The sequence below is a fragment of the Lepus europaeus genome, chromosome 3 (assembly GCF_033115175.1).
Source record: "Lepus europaeus isolate LE1 chromosome 3, mLepTim1.pri, whole genome shotgun sequence".
NCBI classification, from domain to species: Eukaryota; Metazoa; Chordata; class Mammalia; order Lagomorpha; family Leporidae; genus Lepus; species Lepus europaeus.
This window is the reverse complement of record NC_084829.1, coordinates 23,105,646-23,133,311: the sequence shown is the minus strand read 5'-3', so window position 1 is coordinate 23,133,311 and position 27,666 is coordinate 23,105,646. Positions and strand designations below refer to the sequence as shown.

Here is a 27,666-nt window from a genome sequence, read left to right as displayed (position 1 = left end):
AGGCAAGGACAACTACACACATTAAGCCACAGAGCAACTCAAACAGTTAAGAAGACCTCACCTACAGGCTTTGTGATCTCTAGGAATACACAACTAGAAGCCATCAAACTCCAGGGGGTACTACAGATGCAGCCCTCAAGGGAATCTGTATTCTACCAGTAACCTTTAGATCAACCCTCAGGGGAATACTCTGCTGCTGTCCATCAACAATGCCCTTTTCAGCACAGCAGTCATTGCCCCAAATCCCTAATGGCAGTTAGGGCCTATTCTTCTGAGGGAAAGAATGTGAGGAATTTAGTTAGGTCTGTTGGAAGGCAGTTAGGTCAGTTAATTCTACTTAGTTGTATCAAGGCTGAAAAGATTGCAATCCTTGCCTTCTAATTAGTTGTTATTCTGTTCCTGCCCTGATTGGTTAAATCTAGGTCTGATTTTTCAGAGGCAGGCCAGTAAGAGAAAGCCACTTTGTGTATAAGAAAACCAACGCTGGCAAGCTTGTTCGTTAACTACTCCTTGTAGACTCCTGCTGTGGCAGGCGATTTCTCACTTTTAATAAATCTCACTTTTCTCACTGTATTTTGCTGCATGGAAACTCTTCTTTAAAATGGAATAAGAACTAAGATCACCATCATCCAGCAACAGTAGTAACCCCACAAAACACACACTTGCACTGTGCTTTCATGCGTCCTGGGTCTAGTTTAGCTGGTAGACTAGCTGACTGATTCATTCACTGTGATCGCCAGGTGAGCCCATCTCCTTGAGGAAGGCCACGGGATTCTTGGAAATATGAGTGGCCATCAGTTGGAAAGGGCACAGGAACCCTGAGAGCTCTTCAATATGCTTTCCCAGAAGGCAACCTCATGAGTGAGGTCTTCACACAAATTACAACAAATTTCCCCCAGGTCCTCAATAATTGTGTTGCCTGTCGGAGGTCTCGTCTTAATATTTACCTAAGCTTGTTTCAACTCATCATGTTTCAAGATACAGTTCCCAGGCAGACTTCGGATTTGAAAATTTCTAGGTTACTTAATCTTCCACCATATGCAATATTTTCAGATTCTGTGGGGGTGGGGTGACTTTGACAAAGACACCACTGAACATTTTCTCCTGGTGAAGTCTTGTAATGGCCCTCTCCTCCAGTGAACTCACCCTATTAATCCTTTTGATATATAAATCAAATTCTGCCAGGCACTTCCAAGGCCTGAGGTTTCACTTCCACGCATCTGAGTCCCACCTCATCACGTAGTGGCCGGCAGGACTCCTGTACGAATGATTATAGCCATTAAACCAGAACTCTTCTCCTTTTCTCTTCTTCTTTGCCAAAAGCTCTCGCTTTCCCTTTGTGGGTCTGAGGGCTTGCTAAATCTCCCTGCTTTTTCAGGAGATTTTCCAGGAAACAATAGAACTTTTTTCTTTACTCTTCCTCCGCCATTTTTCCCATCCCGCAGCTACTGCACATGCGTGCTCCCGCCAAACTAGAAAAGGAGCCACTCTACGGTTACTTGACCATAGAGATGTCTATGCATAAACTGATGCCTGCTGGAGGGTGTGAGCAGCCTATGCCCACTTCACAGCAGAGCACCACGGAAGAGAAATCCTGATAACCCTGATTCCTACAAAAGGTGCACAAAACTGCCTTGGCATCCCTTGTAATGCATTAGAGATACAATTTTCAAAACTCAAACCCGTTTAATTTAAGCTGCATTCCCATGACTGGCGCCTCCTCTGCCCTTAGTTGCTCAGTAACCCATCATGGTCCAACAGCCCAGAGCAGGAACCATGGAATTTGGGACCAAGGAGCATTAAAGCACCAGAAAACTGAAGGAAGAAGTTCTGAAACTGCACCCCCATCAAAGTTTGTGTGCAGCCAGAAGGTACAGGCTTCCAGGGGACAAGCACCTTAACTCAGGGTATCGCTGTCAACTCCATTTTTCCTTGAGGAATGATCTTGAGGCTTCAGGGAAGCAGAAAAACTCTTGTAGAACAACATTTAAAGGGTCAAGAAGGACCAAGTAGGAAAGAATCAGCCTGAGATAGGTTGTGGAAAAGCTGCAGAGTAAAAGCAGGACATGGGTTGCTTCTCAAGGAATGACATTTTTTAGTAACACACATACATCACGAAATTTACCATCAGAACCACTTTTAAGGGTATAATTCAGTGACATTAAGTAGACTCACACTGATGTGCAACCAACAGCAACAACCATTTGCAAAACATCTCTCATCTTGCAAAACTGAAACTCCACAGCTTTGAAAAATGACTCCCATTCCCCTCTTCCCCCAGATCCTGACAACCACCCTTCTGTTTTTTTCTCCATGTGAACTTGACTACTCTAGGAACTTCATACAAGTGGAACCATACAGTCGTTGTCCTCTTGTGACTGGGTTATTTCACTTACCATAATACCCTCAAAGTTTATCCATAAGGTAGCTTATTGTCAGAATTTCCTATATTCTAACTTTGTATCTATTTTTGTTTTGAGAGGCAGAGAGAGAGAGAGAGAAAGGTGGAGATAGAGACACTGAGAGGCAGAGAAAATCACACATAGAGAGTTCCTCTCTGTTAAATGCCTAAAATAGCTGGGCTGTATCTGCTGGAAGTTGGGATCTAGGAACTCAATCTAGATCTCCCACATGTATGGCAGTGACAAAACTGATTGGGCCATCACTGGCTGTTTCCCAGAGTATGTATTAGCAGGAACTTAGAATTGGGAGCCCAAGCAGCATTCAAATCCTGGTACTCTGATGTGGGATACAGACATTTTTTTTTCCCCTGCAGAATTTGGATTTTATTCTTTTTTAATGCTGTTGATTCACATAAAGAGAACAAATTTTACATCTTTCATATATAGTTGGAACATAACAATATATCTCATTTTACCCTCCTTCCTCCTTTCTTATTTCACTTTTAAATTTTACAATGACATTCTTTCAATTTTCTTTATAATCATAAGCTTAACCCTCCACTAAATAAAGAATTCAACAAATAGTACGTCGAAAAACCACTGTTCTTAGGAGTATAGACAAGGGCAATAAACAATAATAAAATCTCAAAAGGTCAATTTCACTCATATATATTACTTTTTTGTATTCAGTATATTAGTTATCACAAATCACAGAAAACATGACATTGGTCTTTTTGGACTGGCTTATTTCACTAAGCCCAGTGGTCTCCAATTGCATCCAATTTGTTGTGAAAGACAGGATTTTATACTTTTTTATGGCTGAGTACTATTCCATTGTATACTTACATTCTCTTTATCCAGTCATAAGTTGATGGGCATGTGGGTTGATTCCATATCTTGGCTACTATGAGTTGACCTGCTATAACTACAGATATTTCCTTCATACACTAATTTCATTTCCTTTGGGTTAATTCCCAGCAGTGGAATGGCTGGGTCAAATGGTAGATATATTTTCAGATTTCTGAGGAATATCCATACTGTCTTCCATAATGGTTATACTAGCTTACATTCCCACCAAGTTTATTAGGGTACCTTTTCCTCCACATCCACACCAGCATGTACTGTTTTTTGGTTTTTGGATGATAGCCATTCTAACTGCAGTGAGGTAAAATCTCATTGTAGTTTTATTTGCATTTCCCTGATGGCTAGTGATCCTGAGCATCTTTTAATGTGCCTTTTGATCATTTGTAGTTCATCCTTTGAAAAATGCCTATTCATAACCTTAGCCCATTTCTTTACTAGATTGTTCATTTTGTTGTTGAGCTTCTTGAGCTCCTTATATGTCCTGAATATTAATCCTTTATCACATGTGTAATTTGCAAATATTTTCTCCCATTCTGTTGACTACCTCTTTGTTGAGTTTCCTTTGCTGTACAGAAGCTTCTTAGATAGATTTAATCCCATGCGTCTATTTTTGCCTTTCTTGCCAGTGCTTCTGGGGTCTTAGTCAGGAAGTCTTTGCCTAGATCAATGTTTTGCAGTGTTTCCTCTATGTTTTTCCCTAGTATTATGTCTTAGATTAAGATCCCTTGTCCATTCTGAGGTGAATCTTTTGTATAGGGTGAAAGGTAAGCGTCTTGGCCAGCGCCGCGGCTCACTAGGCTAATCCTCCGCCTTGCGGCACCGGCACACCAGGTTCTAGTCCCAGTCGGGGCACTGATCCTGTCCCGGTTGCCCCTCCTCCAGGCCAGCTCTCCGCTGTGGCCTGGGAGTGAAGTGGAGGATGGCCCAAGTGCTTGGGCCCTGCACCCCATGGGAGACCAGGAGAAGCACCTGGCTCCTGCCATCGGATCAGCGCAGTGCGCCGGCCATGGTGGCCATTGGAGGGTGAACCAACGGCAAAGGAAGACCTTTCTCTCTGTCTCGCTCTCTCACTGTCCACTCTGCCTCTGTGAGGTGATGGCTCAAGGCCTACCCGAGGCTTTCCCGAAAAGTGGCAAAAAATGCGGTGCCTCTGATAGGCTGGCGGGTCGAGCAAAATGGCCGGGATCCAGACATTTTAATACAAACTTCTTGTTTATTTTTAATAGTTGGCCAAACACCTGGCTCTCTTCTTACTTTTTAAACACTAAAATAGGGAGGTTCCAAGATGGTGGAGCAGGGAGGGAGCTTATTGTTCTATCCCAAGAGAAAATAGTTTTTAAAAAGTGGAGAGAGTGTAGTCTCAGGGAAGAGATATGGAGAAAACAGCAGAGGAAACTCTATCAAACTTAGAGGGATACGGAGGATCTACATGGAGGGTGTGAGCACCCATGCTCGGGACTCCAGCAGCTGAGAGCCTACACACCAGCACTGGAAAGTCAGGTGAGACCAGACTGCCAGCAGCCCAACCCACTGGCAAAAAAGCTGCAGGAAGACCCTACAGGGAACACAGCTTGGAGCCCCATTAGGGAATGTGCACCAGTCAAACTAGAGGAGAAAAAAAAAGATGGGATGAACACACTTCTCTCTCCCTCTCCCTGATCACTTTACAATGGTGTCCTGTAACAAGCTGATAGAGCAGTTGCCATTTTGGATATGCATAACAGCTGTGCCAGCTCGTGTCTGTGCCTGGCAACCAGCTGAGTGGAGAATCCTGATTCTGCTGGGGAGAATTAACAGGGTGCTGGGAACTTGTGACTGTGTAAAACTTCTGTGAAAAAAAACTGAGGTTGTGTGAGAGGACTCACAGTGTGGCTGAGGCTTTGAACAGTCTCAGTGAGAGACTCCACAAGCTTGGGGTTTCCTAGTTACCTAGTGAGAGACATTGCTGGGGAATCTGAACTTACACTGAGGACTGCACAGATCCTTTGTGTGGTCTTTGGAACAGAGCAAACGAGTATTATACCCGCTGAGGCTAGTGCTCAGGCACTGGTCTCCATTGAGGAGAGAAGCTCAGCTGAGGAGAATAAAACTCCTTTCTGATTAAAAAAGAGAAGATTTACCACACCAAACCTGGGTGTCACTTTAGGCACACCCTTAACCCTGGAGAACTGAACAGAGCTCTCTGGCCAAACCCACTGCAAGCCTCTAGAGAGTCACTGAAAGCAGACATTCCACATATCTACAGAATCATAGTGCAAAGATAAAAGCTGCCACAGCAAAAAAAAAAAAAAAAAAAAAAAGTAAGAAAGAAACCGAGTATCTCCACAAATGCTGAATAACAAATGCACCAATTCAAGAACTAAGGAAGACAACATGACACCCTCAAAAGAACATGGCACTCCAATACTAGAGTGTGAAGACAATGAGATAGAAGAAATGCAAGAAATAGAATTTAAAAAATTGATCTTAATATTACATAGAAGTAATCAAAAGCAAATGTATGAACCACTGAAATCTGGACAGGACATGAAATAAATTTTCCCATGAAATTGAGATCTTAAAGAGAAATCAAAATGAAATGAAGAATTCAATAGAGAGGCCAGCACTGTGGTGCAGTGGTTTAACGCCCTGGCCTGAAGTGCCGGCATCCCATGTGGGCGCTGGTTCGTGACCCGGTTGCTCCATTTCCTATCAAGCTCTCTGCTATGGCCTGGGAAGGCAGTGGAGAATGGCCCAAGTCTTTGGGCCCTGCACCCACATGGGAGACCCAGAAGAAGTTCCTGGCTCCTGGCTTAGGATTGGCACAGCTCTGGCCATTGCAGCCATTTGGGGAGTGAACCAGTGGATGAAAGACCTCTCTCTCTATCTCTATCTCTCTGGCATCTCCTCTTTCTGTGTAACTCTGACTTTCAAATAAACAAATCTTTTTTTAAAAAAAAGAATTCAATAGAACAAACAAAAACTTAGCACAGAATTATTCATAGGTGTTTAAATCCAATTAAAAATTGATCCCAGTAAAAAATGAGAGTGAGAATAAGAGAGGGAGGAGATGTACAGTTCGGTACATGTTCCCACAGACTTACCCCTAAGAGTAAAGCTAAAAACTTGCCATGGGACTCCAAATCCCATTAAGCTGGCTGTTATAGAATATAGAATGTTGTGTGTCATCTTGCTAGTTAAAGTGATAATTTTAAGTGAGTAACTTTCATATAGATAGTAATATGTGTCAAAGGGATCACATAAATAAGACCAAGTTTCTGCTAACAACAATAAACAGAATTAAAAAGGAGAGAATGATCCATCATGGGAAGCAGGCCACACAACAGAATCGTAGAATGACAAACACCCTAAATAGCACTCTGACCTCAGAATCAGCCCTTAAAACATTCAGATCTGGCTAAAAAGCCCATGAGAGCATTTCAGGATGGCAAGCCAAGACACTGTGGCAAAAATGACCTACATGAAGGATCTCTGTGAGTGAGATCCCACTGGAAAGAAGGGGCCATCAAAGAAGGAGGTACTTTTCTCTGAAGGGAGGAGAGAGCTTCCACATTGCTTATGGCCCTATCTAAAGACTGATGGAGTTTGTGGACTCAAAAGGCTTCCATAGGCTTGGCAGCTCATGACAAGAGCCTTGGGCGATCACTGATGTCATAAATATGAGTGTTGATTGTTAAATTAACAACAGGAGTCACTGTGCACTTACTCCCCATGTTGGACCTCTGTCCTTAATGAGTTGTACTGTGAGAATTAACTGTAAAACTTGCCTTCCAATAGTATTTTATATGTTGTGTGTTTGTGTGGGTGCAAATTGTGGAAATCTTTACTTAGTATACAGTTGGTCTTCTGTATATAAAGATAATTAAAAATGAATTTTAATGAAGAATGAGATGGGAGAAGGTGTAGGAGGTGGGATGGGAGTGGGGTTGGGAGGGCAGGTATGGGGGAAAGAACCACTATATTCTTAAAGCTATACCTATGAAATTTATATTCATTAAATAAACTTTCTTAAAAATAGAGTAAAAAATAAATGCTAAATAATATTCCATTGTATGTACATAGACTCTTCATTAATCTATTCATCTGTTTATGAACATTTGGATTGCTTCTACTTTTTGGCTATTGCAAAGAAGGCTATTTGACAAAAATCTCTTCAAGTGCCTACTTTTGATTCTTTTGCATATACACCCAAGAATAGAATTGCTGAATCATATGGCAATTTTATTTCTATTTTTTGAGGAATAACCACACTGTTTTTTATTAAAATGGTACCATTTTACACTCTCACCAGCAGTGTACAAAGATTTCATTGTTTCTACATCCTCACCAATATTTGTTATTATCTACTTTTTTTGCTGGTTTTTGTTATTGATGTTATAGTAACCATCCTAATGGGTATGAAGTGGAGGAATGGATAGATTATCTTTTAAACTATTTTATTATTATTTAAAAGAGAGAGACAGAGAGAGAGAGAGAGAGCACGAGCTTCTATCTGCTGGTTTGCTCCCTATATGTCCACAACAGCCAGGAAAGGGCTGGGTTAAAGTCAAGTGTAAAACTCAACCCAGGTCTTCCACAAGGATTCAACCACCAGGCATTCCATATGGAATGAAGTCATCCCAAGGAGTGTCTTAGCTACTGCACAAAATACCTGCTCTGACTCTTTTTTAAATTAATTTATTTTAAAAGCAGAGAGACAGAGAGACATGTAGAGAGTTTCCATTTGCTGGTTCTTTCCCCAAATGATGACAACGACTGCAGCTGATATTAAATCCAGGTCTCCCAAATAGGTGGCAGAAATTCAATTAGTGTGAGCTATCACTGCTTCCCAGGATCAGCACTGGCAGGAAGCTGCAGTCAGGATGAATTGAAGCCAGGTACTCTGGTGTGGGACACAGGCATCTTTACCAGTGTCTTTACCATCAGGCTAAATTCATTACTAACTGAGTTCTTAACATGAATATAATAGGCATTATAGGGAGGATGAAGAATATACATCAAGGGGCTGGTGGTGTGGCACAGAGGGTTAAAGCCCTGGCCTGAAGTGCCAGCATCCAATATGGGTGCCAGTTCTAGTCCCGGCTGCCCCTCTTCTGATCCAACTCTCTGCTATTGCCTGGGAAAGCAGTAGAGGATAGCCCAAGTCTTTGGGCCCCTGCACCCATGTGGGAGACCTGGAAGAATCTCCTGGCTCCTGGCTTCAGATCAGTGCAGCTCTGGCCACAGTGGCCATCTGGGGAGTGAACCAGCACATGGGACTTCTTTGTCTCTACCTCTCTCTGTAACTCCGTCTTTCAAATAAATAAAATACATCTTTAAAACAAAAACAAAACAAAACAAAAGAATATACATCAAGACATAGAAGCACGGAGTACAAGGGATGTGAAGTGGATAGTTTTGCTGGGGACGGAGAACAGTCTTTGTAGAAAACACTGGAAAGACCAAAGAGCCTTAGATTCCAGCTAAGGAGTTCCAAGTCTATCCAATTGCCAATGAGAACTGCTGAGTGTTTTCAAGGGAAAATGGCAAGATGAGAGCCATGCTTTAGAAAAGCTGGAGGAGAACACCACTTCCAAATTTTTTGCAATGGTTCAAGAGGGGTCAGTGTTGGGGCAGTGGTATAAGGGAAGTGAAGAAGGGAAGGGCAAGGAGGGGGAGATTGAAACAACACTGCAGAGAGCACCTGAGCTTACTAACCTGCTAACTCAGAAAGAAAGGAGAGCAAAGGTGGGGGTGGGAAACACTGCTATTCAAGCACACACAAGTTGTTTTTCTTTTTCTTGGCTTCACTCTTCCTAAACTCTAGAATAAATCCACCTTATTTCTTATTTATATTTATTCATTCTAGTTAAATTTCCACTCCCCTACCTATTCAAAATTGTGAGCATCTTAAAACCTTTAGGATTACAAGTAACTGGTGGCTTGTTAAAGTGCCAGGCTAAGGTGGCGGGATGCCAAAACAGCAGGCACAAGGGTCCTGATTAAATGTGGAGCTTCCTCATCAGTCTCTCATTGCTGAAGCCCTGTGATGACTCCATGTGAGAAAATGGGCCTTGCTTGCTCCAGACACTAGTGTTGGCGGGATCTTGTTACATGTGACCAAATCTAATCCTAACTCTTGCAGCCTAATAATTCCTTATAATTACAAAAATTGAAGCTTTTCTCATGTGTCCTACAAAATAGAAACTTCTTTATCTTGTGGAATAGACAACTTGGGGAACCACCCAGGGCCATTTCTAAATTCTTTTTTTTTCTCTTGGTTTGAAAGTGGACTTTATTGGGGAATGTTAGTGTAAAAAATTCAAATTCATAAAATTTAAATGAGACAGTAAAATTAGACCTTGCAGCTTGAGTGATCGCTGTAGTAATCACAAATAGGGTAAAGACTAAACTACTGCCCAAGGCAGGGAACACTGATGATCAGAAGTGAGCCCAATGAGGAGCTTGCAGCTGGGAGAAAGGGGGGCAGGAGCATGGTCCAATGACAGCATCACCACCTGCTAGCTGGAAAAGCAACTTTCTGAAGTCCCACAGCAGAGTACATTAGTAATTGTAACCATGCATTAAAATTCTCGTGTCATAGAGACTCAGTTACTAAGTTTCTTAGGGTTTGTCCCCCCGGAGACCTCCCGAGAACTTTCCTTGCCCAGGGACTGCTTCCTAAGATGCGCAGGTTAGTCCTCCGGCACCTGGGACTGCCGGGAGCCACTCTCTCCTGACCCGAGGCTGAGTCACAGATTCTTTTTGTCCAACAGTGGGTATCAGCATTTGGTCAAGAGCATCACTAACAAGTTAATGTGGAATTCTCTTTGGTTATGGAATTTTTAAAATTTAAGCATATAAAAATATAGCTAGTAATATGCTCCTGAATTCTAAAAGCACTTTCGCCCAACTTAAACACAAATATGTCTTTGCAAGGTTCACCGACTGGCAGGGTTCAAAGTGTGCCTACATCCCTGTAGAACCTAATGTCAGTGTCTACTTAGCAAATCTGCTAGTGACCGAGCCCCAGGAGCTCTGAGGGCCGGGGGTGGCTGGCCCTGGCTTTGAACTTAGATGCTGTCCATGGCTTTGAACTCACTGAGGGCCTGCATGGGGTTCACATGTTTCTTCTGCAATGCCTGTTTAATTTTGGTCTGCGTCTCATCCTGCTTCTCTCTCTTCACCAAAGGCTTTTTCTCGGGGGCCTTCATCTTCCAGGACACAGCAGGAAGGTTCAGGGACGCCATTCCCTGAGACTTCTGTTACTTGGTGGAGGCCACGTAGGAGGCCTTCACTGTCTGCACCACGGCATTCAGCAGGTTCTTGGCTGCCTGGATCAGGGACATGGTGCTGTCCACCCCAGAGACGACGAGCTCTCCACCGAGGTTCTGCACCTCGGCCTTGACCTTGCTACAAATGTTGAGCTGGTGGTAGTAGAGGGCGATGCGCTGCAGGTAGGCCAGCAGGTCCTGCTTGCAGGCCGAGTCTGGGCAGTGGTCGGCGATCGTTCAGCCCAGCTTGTCCATCCGGGACCCTGCTTCTGCAATCTTCTTGGCAGCACTGATCACGTCCGATGTGTCTTTGAGGGGCCCCTTTCCTCGGGTGAAGTCGGTCATCTCCATCATAATCACGCACATGTGCTTGGCCAGCACAATGATGTCGTTGCCACTGTCGTCCCATTTGGACACCTCCGTGTCCAGCTTGCTCTTTTCCTCCTGGAAGCTGGCCACCTGCTCAGCAATCTTGGTTTTCTGCTCCTGAGGAAGTTGTGCCATGATCGCCTGGGCGCTTTGGCCAGCTATCAGCTGATCGTCTTCAGTCTGGACACTTGTCCTGCTTCGGACATCGAAATCTTCCGTCTCAAAGTCAGAGTCATCCAGCTCCTCTGGGGTCCTTATCACCAACACCGCCTTCCTGATGTCCCGGATGCCATCGTACACCAGGCGCGAGGCATCGATAAACTCGTTCTCATCCATGGGCTGGGCAGGGTCTGAGCTGAGGGCCTCCACGGCAGCTTCAACTTGCTCGGTAAAGCGTGGCATGACTGTGTTGGAAAGCAGCTTGGCGGCTTGCAGAACCTTCTCTGTGTAGACCCCAGGTTCATAGTTGTCCATCTCTGAAGTGACCATGTGGATGACGCAGGCTGCCTGGCCACGGATGGCACCCGCCGTGCGGTCCAGCCCGTCGACATCTTTCTCTTGCAGAGCGATGACGCATTTGTTCGCGTCTTCCAAAATGTGGTTCTCTGAGACGGCCAAGAAGTCATCAATGGAAGTAATGTTGTCCACAGCATCTGTGAGAACACGCACTTGCTTCTCCCACTGTTCCTTAAAAAGATCCATGTTCTCTTGGGCCAGCTTACTCTGTGGTTTTGCTGCCAATGCCAGTGCAGCATTGATAACCTGCAGACAGAGGGCTTCTAACTGGCTGGCAGACATTCGAACAAGCTTCACACCTTCCTCGTTGTTTGAGATGGAACAGGCCAAGTTAGCAACCTCTATCAGCTTGTTGGCATGTTCTCGAAAAACTTGGGCATATTCTTTAACTTCTTTCTCATTTCCATTCTTTGCGGCTTCAATCAACACTAAAAGCAGAACGTTGGTTTCCAGGAAAGAATCTGAAATGTGGTCCATGACAGCTTTGCGGAGCTGTCTATGCAAATCCCTTGTCTTCTTGGTCATTTTATCTACTACAGAATTGAGTGCATCGCTTCTTTCTTTACACCCAGCATTGCCCATGTACTCCGAGAGCAGGTCCTGGAGGGCCTGGTGAACAGCATTGCATTCTGCCACAATTCGCTCACGTCGGTCATCACGCGTGCAGGAAGAGTCGACCATCAAGGCAGCCCCACTAATGATGCTTTCCAGGTGCTCCTCCAAGGAAGGCCTAAAGCGCTTCTCACTGAAGCTCAAGGGGTCCACAATGATTTGTTTATCAACGTTATTGAGCGCATATGCCAGCTCGCCACCACCACTGCCACCCTGGTGCTGAGAGGCGTCATCTGACGTGGTGGCCTGGGCTGCATTGGAAATGCCGTTGACTGCTTGCTGCAGCTGCTTATAGATCAGGTCCCTGTTGGCTTTATAGGCGGCAACATCTGTGTGCTGCAGGCAGGCCTGGGATGTGATATACAGGATTGGAACATTCTTCTGCAGGATCCCTCTAGCTGCAGCCATCTGATCCCGATGGCCCACATCTTTCAGTTCCTGTTGTCTTTTGGCTGCCATAATGTTCAGCTTATCCACTTCCGGTTTCAGGGCTTTGTACTGTATTCCTAAGTCTTGTTCATTGCCAGCATTCCTGAGTTTCAAGATACCATCTTCCACAACTTTCAGCTGAACAAGTAGTTTGTAGACATCCACCATGTCAGCCAAGATCAGCGGCCAGGTAACAGCAGAGAGCAAAGCTTGAGCTGCCCAAACCATGTTGCCTCGCTTCACAGAGGAGCAGGGGTCACCCGCAAACTCTCCCGCAGCACTCTTCATCAAGTCACCTTGTTTCCGAACATCCTCCGCAGCAGCCACAAGCTCCTCCTTGAGAAACTGACTCTCCTTTGCAATTTTATCCCCCTTCTCCCGGAAATTCTCAGTTGCTTGTTAATAGACGCAGCCAAAACATGAGCCTTCTTTAGAATGACCTCGCTTTTTGTTAGAGGGCCCCTTGCTATTTGTGTTTACCAGGGTCGTAACCTGAGTGACAAGAGGCTCCAACAGTCTTTCCACTGCCAGAGTCCTGATCTCCAAGCTTTTGGGGTCCCATTTGAAATTTATGTTGCCTGTATGGACAGCAGCCATTTCTGCGGCGAGTGGGGTGAGCACAGGACACTCCCAAAACCAGAGGCCGACGCTGGCAGCTTTGTCTCTAGCCCGTCTGGCTCCCCATTTCTAAATTCTAAGGTGAGACTTCAACAAATTGACTGTCTTCTTCAGCCACCTAGCAAAAGTTTCACATTTAGAAGATTTAAATGGAGCAGATCATGTCTGTAAATGATGTTTCCTGAGGACTTGGAGGCTACCTTTCTAACCAATTTTGTCTAGCTCTCTGGAATCTTCGTGTTGACTGTGAAATAAGATGGTACTTCTGTATCCTTTTCTCAAACTTTAAGTTTCCTTCAGGAAACTTTGACCATTAATGTGTTTTGCTAAAGCTAGATAGGGTAACTCAGGACTGCTTTAATGAATGATCAATAACTCTACCTCAAAAGTTGTCATTCTAGTCCCCTTCCAGGAAGAATACCAGTTGCCTGAAATAGATGTGCATGTAATTGCCTAAAATGACTTGAAATGTAAACATGACCACAGAAGCATAGATCTTACCAATTATACCAGAAGTGTGAATTGGGTAAGAAAGGAGATTCTGGCTGGCACTGTGGCTCACTTGGCTAATCCTCCGCCTGCGGTGCCAGCACCCTGAGTTCTAGTCCCAGTTGGGGCGCCGGATTCTGTCCAGGTTGTTCCTCTTCCAGTCCAGCTATCTGCTATAGCCCGGGAAGGCAGTGGAGGATAGCCCAAATGCTTGGGCCCTACACTTGCATGGGAGACCAGGAGGAGGCACCTGACTCCTGGCTTCGGATCAGCGCAGTGTGCCAGCCGTATTGGCCATCTGGGGAGTGAACCAACAGAAGGAAGACCTTTCTCTCTCTCTCTCTCTCACTAACTCTGCCTGTCAAAAAAAAAGAAGAAAAGAAAAAGGAGATTCTGTGGTAGGAATCACCTGCATTCATTTCCAAGCAGTCAAAGAAGGGGTGCATGACTGTTCAAAAGCTTGCAAAGCAAACAAACAGTAAAATGAAGAGCACAACCAATTTTTAAGACTGCTAATGTAGCAACCAAAAAAAAAATTTTCCACCATTTGAATGTATAATGTTCAATGGTCTAAGGATTGTTCCAACATGCTAGACCTTCCCCTCATTTGAAGTAAAGCTGTGGATGGTTTCTTGCTAGAAAAAAAGACAATAGACCAAGGCTTTTCACCAAAAGAGCCTGGTTGACAATGTTAAAGCTGATGCCCTTTCCCCTCCCTTGTTTAGCCTCCTGCTGGATGAATCCAGTAGCTTCTGGATGAAATACTCATGCTGAAGTCTTCAGATCCATTTAATGAGGCATCATGACTAAATTTGGCAAGGTTTTCTTCCCGGCTTCTTTTCCACCTCAAACTGTTTTGATTCATCTGTGAGAAATTTACTTTTGCCAATTGAAAAACCCTATTGTGGCTGCCAGTCACTAATCTCCCCTCTGACACATCCATTCAACCAGACTAAATCCAATATTGACATTTGTATCTTAGGAGGAAAGAGGTTAAGCGCTGGGAGGAAAAGCAACTCCGGAGCTCTGCCAAACACGGCACAGCATCGAAATGAGCTACGAAGAGCTGGATTTGAGGGGGACCCCTGAGAACTCAGGGGGGCTTTGATCACATCCAGAGCCGTCATTCTCCAGCTAGGCAGCCAAGTGGAAGTCGTTTGATGCTATCTGTGGGTAGCCATAGCAGCCTAATTAAAATTCTCCCCAGTGCTCAGAAATCTTTCTCTACCACCATCATTGCAAAGAGCTTCTGGAATGCTTCTATGGGAATTTGTTTCCCTTGACATAAAGAAAATTCCCCCACTGCAGTCCCTCCAGTGTTCTGTCCCCATCTAGAACTTGCATAATCTGTCTTAGACTCCTGCCTAAAAGTAACAGGAAGGCAATGAGGGCTCTTCCTACCAAAGCTTTGCTAGTCAGGACCCTCCCACCACACTCCAATTCATGCCCAGGCTATGTCACTCTGTGTCTTCAGTGTACAATGGACATGGTGACAGCTTGACTATCTACCATGAGGACATGCAAAACAATTCATGAAAAACATGTATTATGAAACAAATATACATGAAAATCAAAAATTTTGCACCAAAATAAACTTACCATTTAATTCTATTTTCCATGAATTTTTTGAAATACCCTCATATAGGCATTGTTAAAACAACAAACGTATTTATTTTAGAAAGAAATTAGAAGTGTAGGGAAGGCATGTGGGGCAGTGGCTAAGATCCCAGTTGGGATACCCACATCCCATGTTAGAGTTCCTGGCTTGAATTCTTGAGTCCATTTCCAATTATAGCTTCCTACTTATGTGCACCCTGGCAGAGAGCAGGAAATGACTCTTATACTTAGGTCACCATCACCCACTTGAAGGACCAAAATTGAGTTCCAGGCTCCTGAATTTGGCCTAGCCGAGCCCTAGCTGTTGCAGCTATTTGGGAAGTGAACCAGCAGATGGAAGATATCTTAGTCTCTCTCTCTCTCTTTCTGTATTTTAAATAAATAAAAACAATTTTTTAAATATTTATTTTTATATATTTGAAAGACAGAGTTACAGAGAGAGGTAGAGACAGAGAAAGAGGTCTTCCATCACTGGTTCACTCCCCAGATGGCCACAATGACTGGAGCTGTGCCAATCCGAAGCCAGGAGCCAGGTGCTCCTCCCTTGTGGGTGCAGGGGTCAAAGGACTTGGGCTATCTTCTACTGCTTACCCAGGCCATAGCAGAGAGCTGGATCAGAAGTGGAGCAGCCGGGACTAGAACCAGAGCCCATATGGGATGCCGGCGCTTCAGGCCAGGGCGTTAACCCACTGCGCCACAGCGCTGGCCCCAATAAAAACAAATTTTAAAAGAAGAAAGTGTAGGCTGTATTTCAATGTAGGAACATAAATAATTGCAGTGGAAATCAAATATAAAGGTGTCTATTCGAAATGAGAGAAGTGGGTGAGCAAAAATCAAGGTGAGAAAAGTCAAAATACAACTTGATAACAAGATGAATGGCCTGGTGTTATTTGCATCCAACTCTTGCACTATCTGCTTCCACAATCTATCCTCTTCATCACTGAAGCACTATACTACTTTCTTTATGATCTGTACCAGATTAAACAGAAAGGAAATTATTATCCAGAGAGGGTGCAATCCTTATAGCCTTTGAGTGTTGGCTGAATCTTGGTGGTTTTTTTCCTTTGTGAAGAAATGGCTATGGAGTTGGCTGTGGTCATTTGGATGTTGAGCTCAAGCTGGAGGGTGAAGATGGGCTCACTTCTGGGTCTGGCAGCTGATGCTGGTGGCCAGCTGGGTATCTCAGTTCTCCCCATCATCCCTCACTGGATCCAGCTCCTCCCTAATATGATCTAGTTCCAGCAGGGAAACAGTGAGAGCTTGGGCTCCAGAATTAGCACAACTCCCCCTGGAACACATTTTTGTGGATCAAAAGAAGTCACAAGGCCAGATCAAAGTCAAAGGAGTAAAAAAACAGCCTTGACCTCTTGATGGCAGGAGCTGCACTGTCCCACTGTAACAGTGCATGGACAGAGGGGACATCATTCATTGGCGGCCCCTATCATATCTATTGACCACAGGTGGCAGGAGGAATCAGGGGACACCTGCCCTACAAGCCCAGTTGCAGTTCTGGATAGACCAGCTTCCAAATATGACAGGCTGCTCCAGAAGTATCTTCTATATCACGGACTCTAGTGTTTGAGAATAGCCAGAACAGCGGCCATGAATGTACCTGGATTTCCCTGGGCTCTGTGATTTTGAAGACAAATATCTTGAGTTTTGTCTCAAATTGGAGATCAGACTCTTGCTGGAGTGGGCTTGCCAAAGAGACTCCTGAGAAAAGGAAATCCCCATGAATGAAGTGAAGCACAGACACTTGGGTTCAGGAAGGGATAGGCAGGCACAGCTACTGTGCAAGCCTGCACATGTCTGTGTGGTATGTGCATTGGGAGAAGCCCTGGCTGATGGCGTGAACTGCAGCCACATCCTCAAGGTTGCTTGCTCACTATACCAGGTGCCCTTCAGGTCTGCGCCTTTAACCTTTCTGTCCAGAAAAGATGCTTGTTACAGTTCACTCAATAATGTTCACAGCCTTGCATCTGATACGGTCTGTGGTCTGTGATGAGGAACCAACTTTATGCTGGTTCTGTTTTAATTTCCCATTGCAGACCACTATTTAATTTCCCATTGCAGACCACTATTTAGTCCTCCTGCAAGTGACCTGGCAAATCAATCACACCCCAGAGAAAGAAGGGTTCATTCAGGAAATGACCCACAAAATCCCTCACACACACCCCCCCACAGTAAATAGGCTGGCATTGTGCATAGGGTGCTTTGGGAGGAAACACCTGCCCAACTGTCTCAATCTATACCTGTATCAAATTCAAGATACACTTCATTATAGGAGCAGCATTGATTCCTGCTATGGCATAAATGCTATATTTCAACACTTTCCTGTGGGTTACCTCTGTATCACTTCATTTATTGCCTCCCTCTGACAAAATCCCTATCTTTCATAATATACTGCAGGTATAAAAAGCTACTAAGAACAGCAAGATATACTAATGTCTCATTTCTCATTTCTGGTGTGGCATTTTCACTCTTAGTGTTCTAGAGAGCCCACAACTACAGGGCATAGACAAATTACATTGCCTTTATTGTCATATAAATAAGAATGGCCTTATTGCTCATAAAGAAATACAGTGGTGTTACCATGTATTCAATACCAACTATGTTTGCCTTCATTATGTGTCCTACAAACAGTACCTTATTTAGTCTTCCCAAGAAAATAAGGTAGGCGTTATCATCTCCATTCTCCCACAGAGGAAACTGAGACCCACAGGCATTATGCATCTTTTCCTCATCACATACTCCAACTCCAGTGGTTGAAGTCACAGCCTGAACACCAGCATCCCATATCAAGCACTGGTTCAAGTCCCAGCTGCTCCACTTCCCAATCCAGCTCCCTGCAATGCTCCTGGGAAAGCAGGAGAAGGTTACCCAAATACTTGGACTCCTGTTATCCATGTAGGAGACTCAGATGGAGTTCCTGGCTCCTGGTTTTGACCTGGCCCAGACCTGGATCAGACCTGGCAACTGGAGACATTTGGGAAGTGAACCAGCCGATGATGGGCCTCTCTCTCTCTCTCTCTCTCTCCTTCCATTCCACCCTCTTTGTCATGCTGCCTTTCAAACAAAGAAATAAACCTTTTAAAAAATACTGTAAAATAGAAGCCAAGAGATGACCTGCTTCAGAGAGTTCAGAGAGTAGGATAGGATTCTTATATTTCCCAGGCATTTTCCATTGTGTGCCTCCAACCATTGTTTTCTCTCATGCTGCAATGCTGTGTCTGGTTTTCGTGCATCTCAGATAACAGTTTCACCAACCCATCTGGCCTTAGTTTCTTCCAGCCTTCATTAACTCTAATTTCATTATCACCTGTTCTGGTGTGACCCTGAGCTCCCTGCACACTTCTCCCCTTCCTCATGGGAAATGAATTTCTGTCTCGGCATCAGCTCTCTCCAACTGTGTGAGCCCTGAGGCAAGGCACTCATTTGTGTGTGAACACTGTCCACCTCTCCCTGCAGCCCCAGCTAATCCTAAGGCTCCGGCTCCCTGGTCATCCCTGGTTTCAGATGAGACCAAAGGGAATTTCTTAGCCAGTGTGTGGTGTGAGTGTGTGTGTGTGTGCATGTACTTCACATACAATCAATAACGCTCAGATAATTTTTATTTATGACTTGCATTTGTGTACTCTATTCGGGTCTCCTTTCACCCTTTTGTTTTGTGAATTCTCACACCAGTATTGAATACAGCTCATGTATCCTTTGGGAGAAATAATAAATAATTTTCTAGTTTGGTAACAAATTAGGTGGCATTTATTTGATTTGCTGAGAAGGCCAAATTTCCCCTAGCAGTAAGTAAATGGGAGACTGTTCCAGCAGTGCCAATAGGGCATCCATCAAAAGGCTCAAAAGTCCCACCAACTAGAAAAAATATATGAAAGACATCACAAGAAAAAAGGCCTGTCACTCTTTTCTCCTCCTTCCCCATTTAAGCCCTGAGTTCCCACCTGCCCTCCCCTCTACTTCTCTGCAGCAGGAATGTCTTCTGATTAGAGCCTGGATAGAAGTGCAGGGCAATATTGTTTTGTTGCCAATGAGCTTCCGCTAAATCTCTTTACTCCCAATCTTCCCTTATACCTCAGGCAAGAAAAAAAGGTAATGGAATTTGAGCATGTGACATCAGGTACCACATACATGCACACGCACATACACATGCACATATTTGTATACACACATATACATCTATTCCTGTAACTATCACTCTTTGGTGAATGCAAGGTAGTACTTTTGCAATCTAACAGCCTTTTATTTTACTCAAATTTCTCACTACTACTTTACATATATAACATGTGAAGTCTACCTATTGTAAGACAAAGGGTCTCCACTGTAAATTACTTTTTGTTTTTGTATTTGATTTCTTCGCAAGAAGTAAATGCTGTCTTCCTGAGCAGAGTCTAGTTCTCTTTTACAGGTATTTATAGGCAAAAGAGGCATTGTGAAGGCAAACCAACAAGGAAGGATACATATCATTACTGACTTTAAAAAATAAAGAACCAGAGATATGCTACTCCAACCAAGATAAAAGGAAAAACTGAGTTCAACATATCAAAAGAGAGAAGTCATAGCTATTTGACAAAGAAAATGGCTAAGACAAAGTTGAATCTTCCCAAGAAAAGTTATGTTTGATTAAATAAGGGACCGTTTTCCCCTGAGGCCTAGAATGGATATTTTGAGGGACATGTGCCTGTTATTGATATGGAATTCAGCCTTGGTGCGTTCTTTTTAAAGGAACCACAGTTGTAGCTGTATGCCAATATGTGTACAGCCTTCAGATAAGCAATTGACCATGAAATAATAGTACGCGGCTTTTAATATATACCCTCTGGTTATGGGTGTGCATACTAAACATACAGTATTTTAAAATATATATGTATACATATAAACACACAAACCCTGAAAGTTAAAGCTCTCTACATCTAATGGACTGGCAGCTGCTTGAAATTTCCCCTCCACTCTCCCTAAGGTCTCAGGTGTGGGATTCATGAGCCAATGTCTCAGCTAGAACAGGTGTCTATCGCTGGGTAAATAGCAATTAGGCCCAAATTTCAGACTTTTTTTTTTTCAAATCCCTTTCGGAGGAAAAGCCCAGGAATAAATAGTTGCTGTAACGGCCAGGGGTATTGTGTAGCATTATAGCCTCCAGCTGGTCTATTACATACTATAGACAGGCAAAGAATACGGGCACCTGACAGATGTGTTCTGTGGGCTTCATTAGGAAAGAAACAAAGAAACTCCTCAATTAATAGCAGCAGAGCCAAATGGGGGTGGGGGGGAGCTTGAGGGGAGAGGAATCATAGCCTGTTATTTAAACAGAGTCAGGGAGCCTTTCACTGGTGGCTTAATATGATTCATTAATAAAAACAGCTTTTTGAATGCCCAGTTTAAGTCAAAAGAAATCACTAGCATTTTTTTTCCCCAGCAAAGGAAGGGCAAAATGACAAATTGCTGCTGTTAAATTCATTTCATGTGGGGATGGCCTTTCTCAAAGATCCCTTAAACGGCAAGGCTGGATGTTTGTCACATTAAGTGGCAGAGCAGTTCTCAAAAATCGACTGTGGCATGTCAGGGTCTCAGATGAATGGCCAGCAGAGGCCACCCAATAATTTTATATATCCAGACCAGGAAGCATTGAGTGTTGTTTAAATGAATGGGGGTTTTTAGAGTAATGAAATGCAGCTCTAATCCTGAAGAAAGGAAAATCTGTCCATGGTGTCACTTTTAATTTTTTTTTTTCTTGGGATGGTTGGAAATACTAGGGAAGCCCTGTGTGTGCGTGCGTATCATTTCTTGCTAGCAGCAGAAACCTGGTGATTTCTCCTTTTGTGTTTCCTTCACTGAAGATACACAGTGAACCTACACACAGCATAATATACAATGGTGGAAGGGTGAGCTATATATTGGATTAGCAATAAATGAGTTCCAAATGAAAATGGCTCTTTTTCCGTGCAAGCCAAAATCTGCGGTAACAACCTAGCTCCTATAATAATAATTCTCCAGTTTTGACTCTGATGTAATATTTTAAAGAATACTGCTTGCTACCAGAAGCTAAAGTAGGCAGTGGGTCAGTTGCTACATTTGTTGGGAGAGGACAGAATTCCTGATAACCCTTATCCCTCCATCACCACCACTCAATTTACATAGCACAGAATAAAGAGGATTCAGAAGCGACAACCTAGAGGGTGCAGGGAAAAAAACTCTGGTCAGTGTTTGGGAAATTCAGGCTTAAATTACTGTGAGTGTATTAACCTGGGGAGTTTCTCATAGGCTAAGGATTCACGGAGGGCACGATCATAAAATGACCACAGCACAGTTTAGTTGAGAAAAACCACAGGAGTCCTGGAGTAACCTAGGCCAGCCAGGATGGGCTCCAAAATCAGAACTGAACACTCATCTGTCTAATTGGGGTGTTGTCCCGCCAAAGAAACAGAAATCAAAACATAATTGGAGATGGCCAAATATGATGGGCCAGGGTCTTTGTGATGGAAATGTAATTGTAAATCTTTATGGCCAACTCAGGCTGTGACGTCTTGATGCTCTTCAGTTTTTAAAATATATTCTTGGCTTCTATTTGTATTTTTGCCCTCAAATAACAGCCACAGAACAAGAAGGACTGATATCTACTCCCAAATGAACAGGAATGAAAAGGAAAACCCGCAAGCTTTCCTGGAAGCACAGGCACTTTTCACCCAAAAGTCTTTTCCCGCACTGCTAATATTTCACACTTGAGATTAAGGAATTGAAAACACAAAGGAAAACAGTTAAGATGTGAAACTATTATGTTCAAACTTTAGGTCACTGTGGACCTTAATCTTTAGAAAGTAGCGTTAGTTCCAGAGTAAGTTACCATTGGTTCAAACTTAGAGCTGCTTCCCAGAGACCTACTGAAAGAAACCACAACAATTTTTAACTGGTGGATCTTTGTGGAATGTAATCATTCAAATCTAAAATCACATTTGATGAGGGTGAAGAAGATGTAAAAAAAAAAAAAAAAAAAAAAAAAAAAAAAAAAAAAACCTCTCACCAACATATGAGGCCATGAAAATAATCACTTAGTGCAAACATTTGACAGAGTATAATCCTAGCCTGCAGGTTTGAGTTTTAAAAAAAATGTGATATATTTCTGTTCATTTGATCAAACACAACTTCAGTTTTTGCTTATTTTCTCCTTCTCAACTCAGTGTTAAATGTCATTGTTTTCATTGGGCATTTTCAAACTGCTCAGATGCACACTCAGTTTCAAACATGCTGAAGAGACAACTTGAACACAGTTCTTGACTCCTCTTACTCCCTTGCACCCATATTCATCCTAGTCAGATGTTCTTGCCTCCTAAATGAGTCTCAGGTTCACTCTCTGCTCTCTAGCCATCCCATCATCATTCAGTGCCTCATCATTTTAACTATTGCAGAATTCTCTCAGCCACTTTGCTCCCTAACTTTAAGAGTCAGTCCAGTCTCCACTCACCTGTCAGAGGAAACTTTCTCAAATGAGATCCAGACCCTTCACTCTGGGGTTAGAAGTATCCCTTGGTTCCCATCATTTAACAAATAAATTCCAATGTCTAGCACCGTATGCAACAATCGGGCAGGCCTTCTCCTGCCATCCCCACTCATTAGTCCCAGTAGCTTTTCTGTAGATTTCAAAGGACATCCCATGGGCATGATCATATAGACAAAGTCAGTGGTAGGTTTTTCATCGATGCCCACTCTTTACAAGCTTGAAAAAGTTCCCAACAAATTCACCTTACTAAGAGTTTTTATAACTAAGTGCTTCACAGAAAGTATCCTAAGAACTTGATGCTTATCACAAGTGTCTGGCCATGTATACATTTTGGGTGAACAAATGTAGAGGTTACAGAATTGGCTACACATTCATTTCCACGGTGTTTCATACTGTTTATCTGGCCATGTAAAGAATACTCACATTTCTGTAGATTTCTCTCCATTCAGAAAGTATTCATCTATCTCTTGCTGATCACAGGTTCCTAGTGCCAGATTCAGTTGGATCTGTCCCAGGCAGGTTCAGACAAAAGCACAGAGGGATACTGTTTCAGAGTAGCTCAGTCCTGGGTAGCTCCTCTGCTTACTGCACTGCATCATTGTCTGCAGTAGCTCCTCATGTAACTGTCCCATACATCTGGAACACTTCTAACTGTAATATTCCATTTTTGGCCAGCAACTCATTCTACTCTCTCCAAACCTGAAACCACAGCATAAAATTTTGTTAGCATTTGATTTAAAAAAAAAAAGATAAAAATCATCATCTTCATCCTGTTTGAGAATGGCATTTGTAATCTTTCATCAAAACTATACTTTTCAATTCCTATAACGGGTCATCCAAAAAGGAAATAACAGATCCTCTTTGGGTACAGAATAGAAATCCTTTGAGTGGCAAAATTTCAAAAGAAAAATAACTAAAAATCCCAGGACCCACCTTAAAGAGCAACATCAAAAGAAAAGAACCCTACATGAAAAAGGACTAAATACAACTTTGAAAATGTAGAACAATTTCCATATTATAAAAAAGTAAAAGTAGAAAAATATTCACAGCAAATGTGAGAAAGTGTATATATTTTCTATAGAGGATGTACATTTTTTTCAGTTTTACCTATCACATGCTTTATTTTTAATTATTATTTTTTTTTGACAGGCAGAGCGGATAGTGAGAGACAGAGAGACAGAGAGAAAGGTCTTCCTTTTTGCCGTTGGTTCACCCTCCAATGGCCGCCATGGCCGGCACATCTCGCTGATCCGAAGCCAGGAGCCAGGTGCTTCTCCTGGTCTCCAATGCGGGTGCAGGGCCCAAGCACTTGGGCCATCCTCCACTGCCTTCCCATGCCATAGCAGAGAGCTGGCCTGGAAGAGGGGCAACCGGGATAGAATCTGGTGCCCCAACCGGGACTAGAACCCGGTGTGCCGGCGCCGCAAGGCAGAGGATTAGCCTGTTAAGCCACGGCACCGGCCTATTTTTAATTATTTTTAAGATTTAACCATTTAATATTTTGCTTTATTCACTTAATAGGTAAATATTATATATATACACACATACAATTTTTTATTGAAAACAGGGATATTAATATCACATAACATCATTGTCACTCATGACAATGATCATAAAGTGAACAAAGAAAGATATATTGCTATGTAGATGGTTTGATTCAGTGAGAACAATATATACTTCTCTATATACCAAATAAGATGACATGCATATTTTATATTCTCTCTATATTAACTTCCACATATGACAGAAAACATGTAGAATTTGTCTTTCTGTGTCTGGTTTATTTCATTTAGCATAATGATCTCCAGTTTCCTCCATTTTTTTTGTTCATTTTTTGTTTTTTGACAGGCAGAGTTAGACAATGAGAGAGAGAGAGAGACAGAGAGAAAGGTCATCCTTCCGTTGGTTCATCCCCCAAATGCCCACTACGGCCAGCGCACTGCACCAATCCAAAGCCAGGAGCCAGGTGCTTCCTCCTGGTCTCCCATGAGGGTGCAGGGCCCAAGCTCTTGGGCCATCCTCCACTGCCTTCCTGGGCCACAGCAGAGAGCTGCACTGGAAGAGGAAAAACCGGGACAGTATCTGGCGCCCCAACCAGGACTAGAACCCCAGGGTGGTGGTGCCACAGGCGGAGGATTAGCCTAGTGAGCCATGGCACCAACCCAGTTTCCTCCATTTTTTGGAAAATGTTACAATTTCATTCTTTTTATGGCTGAGTAATATTTCCTCGTGTATATATACCAGATTTTCTTTATCCAGTCATCAGTTGATAGACATCTAGGATGATTCCATATTTTGCTACTGTGAGTTGGGATGCAATAGACATGGGAGTGCAGGTATGCACTTTCATATGCTGATTTCATTTTCTTTGGATACATTTCTAGAAGTGGAATAGCTGGATCATATGGTAGGTCTACTGTTAGTTTTCTTAGGGTACCTTTTTCTTTATAGCTTTGCCTTCATTTGTTGTATTTTGACTTTGGGATAGTAGATATTCTTACTGAAGTGAGATAAAACCTGATTGTGGTTTTTATTAGTATTTACCTGATTGCTAGTGATCCTGAACATTTTTTCATGAGTCTATTGGCCACTTGTATTTCTTCTCTTGAAAACTGTATATTCATATCCTTTGACAATTCCTTAACTAGATTATTTGTATTGCTGTTGTTGAATTTCTTGGGTTCCTTACATATTCTGGATACTAATCCCTTATCAAATGCATAATTTGCAAATATTTTCTCCTACGCTGTCTGTTGTCTTTTCACTTTGTTTCCTTTGCAGTACAGAAGCTTCTTGATTTGACGTAATCCTATTTGTCTATTTTTGCTTTTATTGTCTGTGCTTCAAGGTCTTATACAAAAAAAAAAAAAGAAAGAAAGAAAAAGTCCTTGCTAATGTCTTAGAGTGTTTCTCCTATGTTTTCCTCTAACAGTTTGATGGTTGCAGTCTTAAATTTAAATCCTTGATTGATTTTTTAAGTTGATTTTTGTATAAGGTGTAAGGTAGGGGTCTTTCTTCAAACTTCTACATGTGGAAATTAGAGGGAATACATTTAAATAGATAAGAAAATATGAGGGTCTCAATGACCACTCCTTCAACAAGTAACAAATAAAAATGAAACATCAAAATAGCATTTTTATTAATGATATTCAATATCAATTGATGTGAAATGAAGCTGAGACTCTCCCATTAGTAATTATATATAAATTGGCCCAATTCTATAGAAAAGCAGTTGCATAATATTTCAGAATTCTTAAAAATGTTCATATCATTTATCCTGAAATTCCTTGTAGAAAATCCTTCAATTTGTTTGAAAAGTCTAAGAATATGGGGAGAGCGGCAAGATGGCAGAATAGGAAGGGAGCACACTGATAGTCGGGAAGACACAGGTTAATAAAAGTGGAGATACTGCAGGGTCAAGGAAGAGTAGGGGAAGAAACAGCAGAGGAAACTCTTCCAGAACTAGTGATTCACAGTGGACCTGCGTGGAGAGCGTGGGAGCCCAAGTTCGGGACACCAGCGGCAGACTCAACACACCAGCGCTAGAACGCGAGGTGAGCCGAACCTCAATAGCCCAAGATACCAGCGGGCAAGCGGAAAGAGGAGACTAGAGGGAATGAGGCTTGAAACTCCGTGGGGAAAAGTTCACCCGGCTAACTAGAAGAGAGAGAGGAAAAAAAAAAGTGAACAATACAGACACGAGTTTCTCTCCGCTCACCCCTCAAAGGCGAGCAAGACAAAGACCAGGCACCATTTTGGACATACGTAATAAGCAGGGCAACCTCAGGTCTGCACCGGCCCTGAGCCTAGCAGAAAAACCTGACTCTGGGGGGAGGGGTGAAATAACAGGAGATTAGCATCTAACTTGGCAACCCAGTGGGAGACTGCAGGAGAATTGGAGCCCACACTGAGGGCAGCACAGATTCCCCGTGTGGTCCTTGGGAAAGAGCTTCCAATCTCTGGCTCCTGTGGGTATATCATTCGCCTGTTAACCACCTCCAATTACATTCAGCAGTGCGGAATTACTTCCCTTTTGAATAAAAAAAAAAAAAAGAAAGATTTACCACGCCTAACCTGGGAGTGTCATCTTTGACACACCCTCAACCCTGAGGAACCAAACACAGCTCTCAGGCCACACTCATCTCAAGCCTCTAGGGCTCCACCGAAAGCAGACAGTCCACTTAATATAGAGCCATAGTGTAACAAGAAAAAACACCACAGTGAAGAAACCAAATATCTCCAACATGCCAAACAACAAACGCAAAAACCGAGGTAACAAGAACAAGGAAGACACTATGACACTCCCAAATGAAAAAGATACCCCAATTCAAGATTATGAAGATGATGAGATAGAAGAAATGCAAGAAGCAGATCTCAAAAAATTGATAAGAACATTAAGAAGTTCTCAAAAACAAATTCTTGAACTACAGAAATCCTTAATGTACAAGATAGAAAATCTCTCTCGTGAAAATGAAATATTAAGGAGGAATCAAAATGAAATGAAACAACTAGTAGAACAAGAAACTGTGATAGTGACAAGAAATCATAATGAAATGAAGAATTCAATAGATCAAATGACAAACACATTAGAGAGCCTTAAAAACAGAATGGGCGAAGCAGAAGAGAGAATATCAGACTTAGAAGACAGAGAACAGGAAAGGAAACAGGCAAACCAAAGAAAAGAAGAGGAAATTACAAATCTAAAAAATATTGTCGGGAATCTACAGGATACTATTAAAAAACCTAACATTCGGGTTCTAGGAGTTCCTGAAGGCATGGAGAGGGAGAAAGGATTAGAAGGCATTTTCAGTGAGATACTAGCAGAAAATTTCCTAGGTTTGGAGAAGGAAAGAGGCATCTTAGTACAGGAAGCTTATAGAACCCCTAAGAAACATAACCAAAAGAGATCCTCACCACGACACATTGTAATCAAACTCACCACAGTGAAACATAAAGAAAAGATTCTAAAAGGTGCAAGAGAGAAATGCCAGAT

At 42.9% G+C, this 27,666-nt stretch overlaps 2 protein-coding genes across 2 annotated transcripts in view; both read right to left on the bottom strand.

The window, feature by feature from the left end:
- Positions 1–10,318: 10,318 nt before the first annotated feature.
- Positions 10,319–13,053, bottom strand: LOC133755058 (catenin alpha-1-like). Its single transcript, XM_062185367.1, is given in 1 exon segment — positions 10,319–13,053. A coding segment is annotated over 1 exon segment (2,724 nt). The 5' UTR covers positions 13,043–13,053.
- Positions 13,054–23,257: 10,204 nt separating this feature from the next.
- The window catches only part of MBOAT1 (membrane bound O-acyltransferase domain containing 1), a 245,629-nt gene continuing 241,220 nt past the window's right edge, over positions 23,258–27,666 (bottom strand). The window contains exon 14 of the mRNA XM_062185359.1: positions 23,258–23,372. The gene's annotated coding sequence lies outside the window, so the exon portion shown is untranslated. The remainder of the gene's footprint in view (positions 23,373–27,666) is intronic.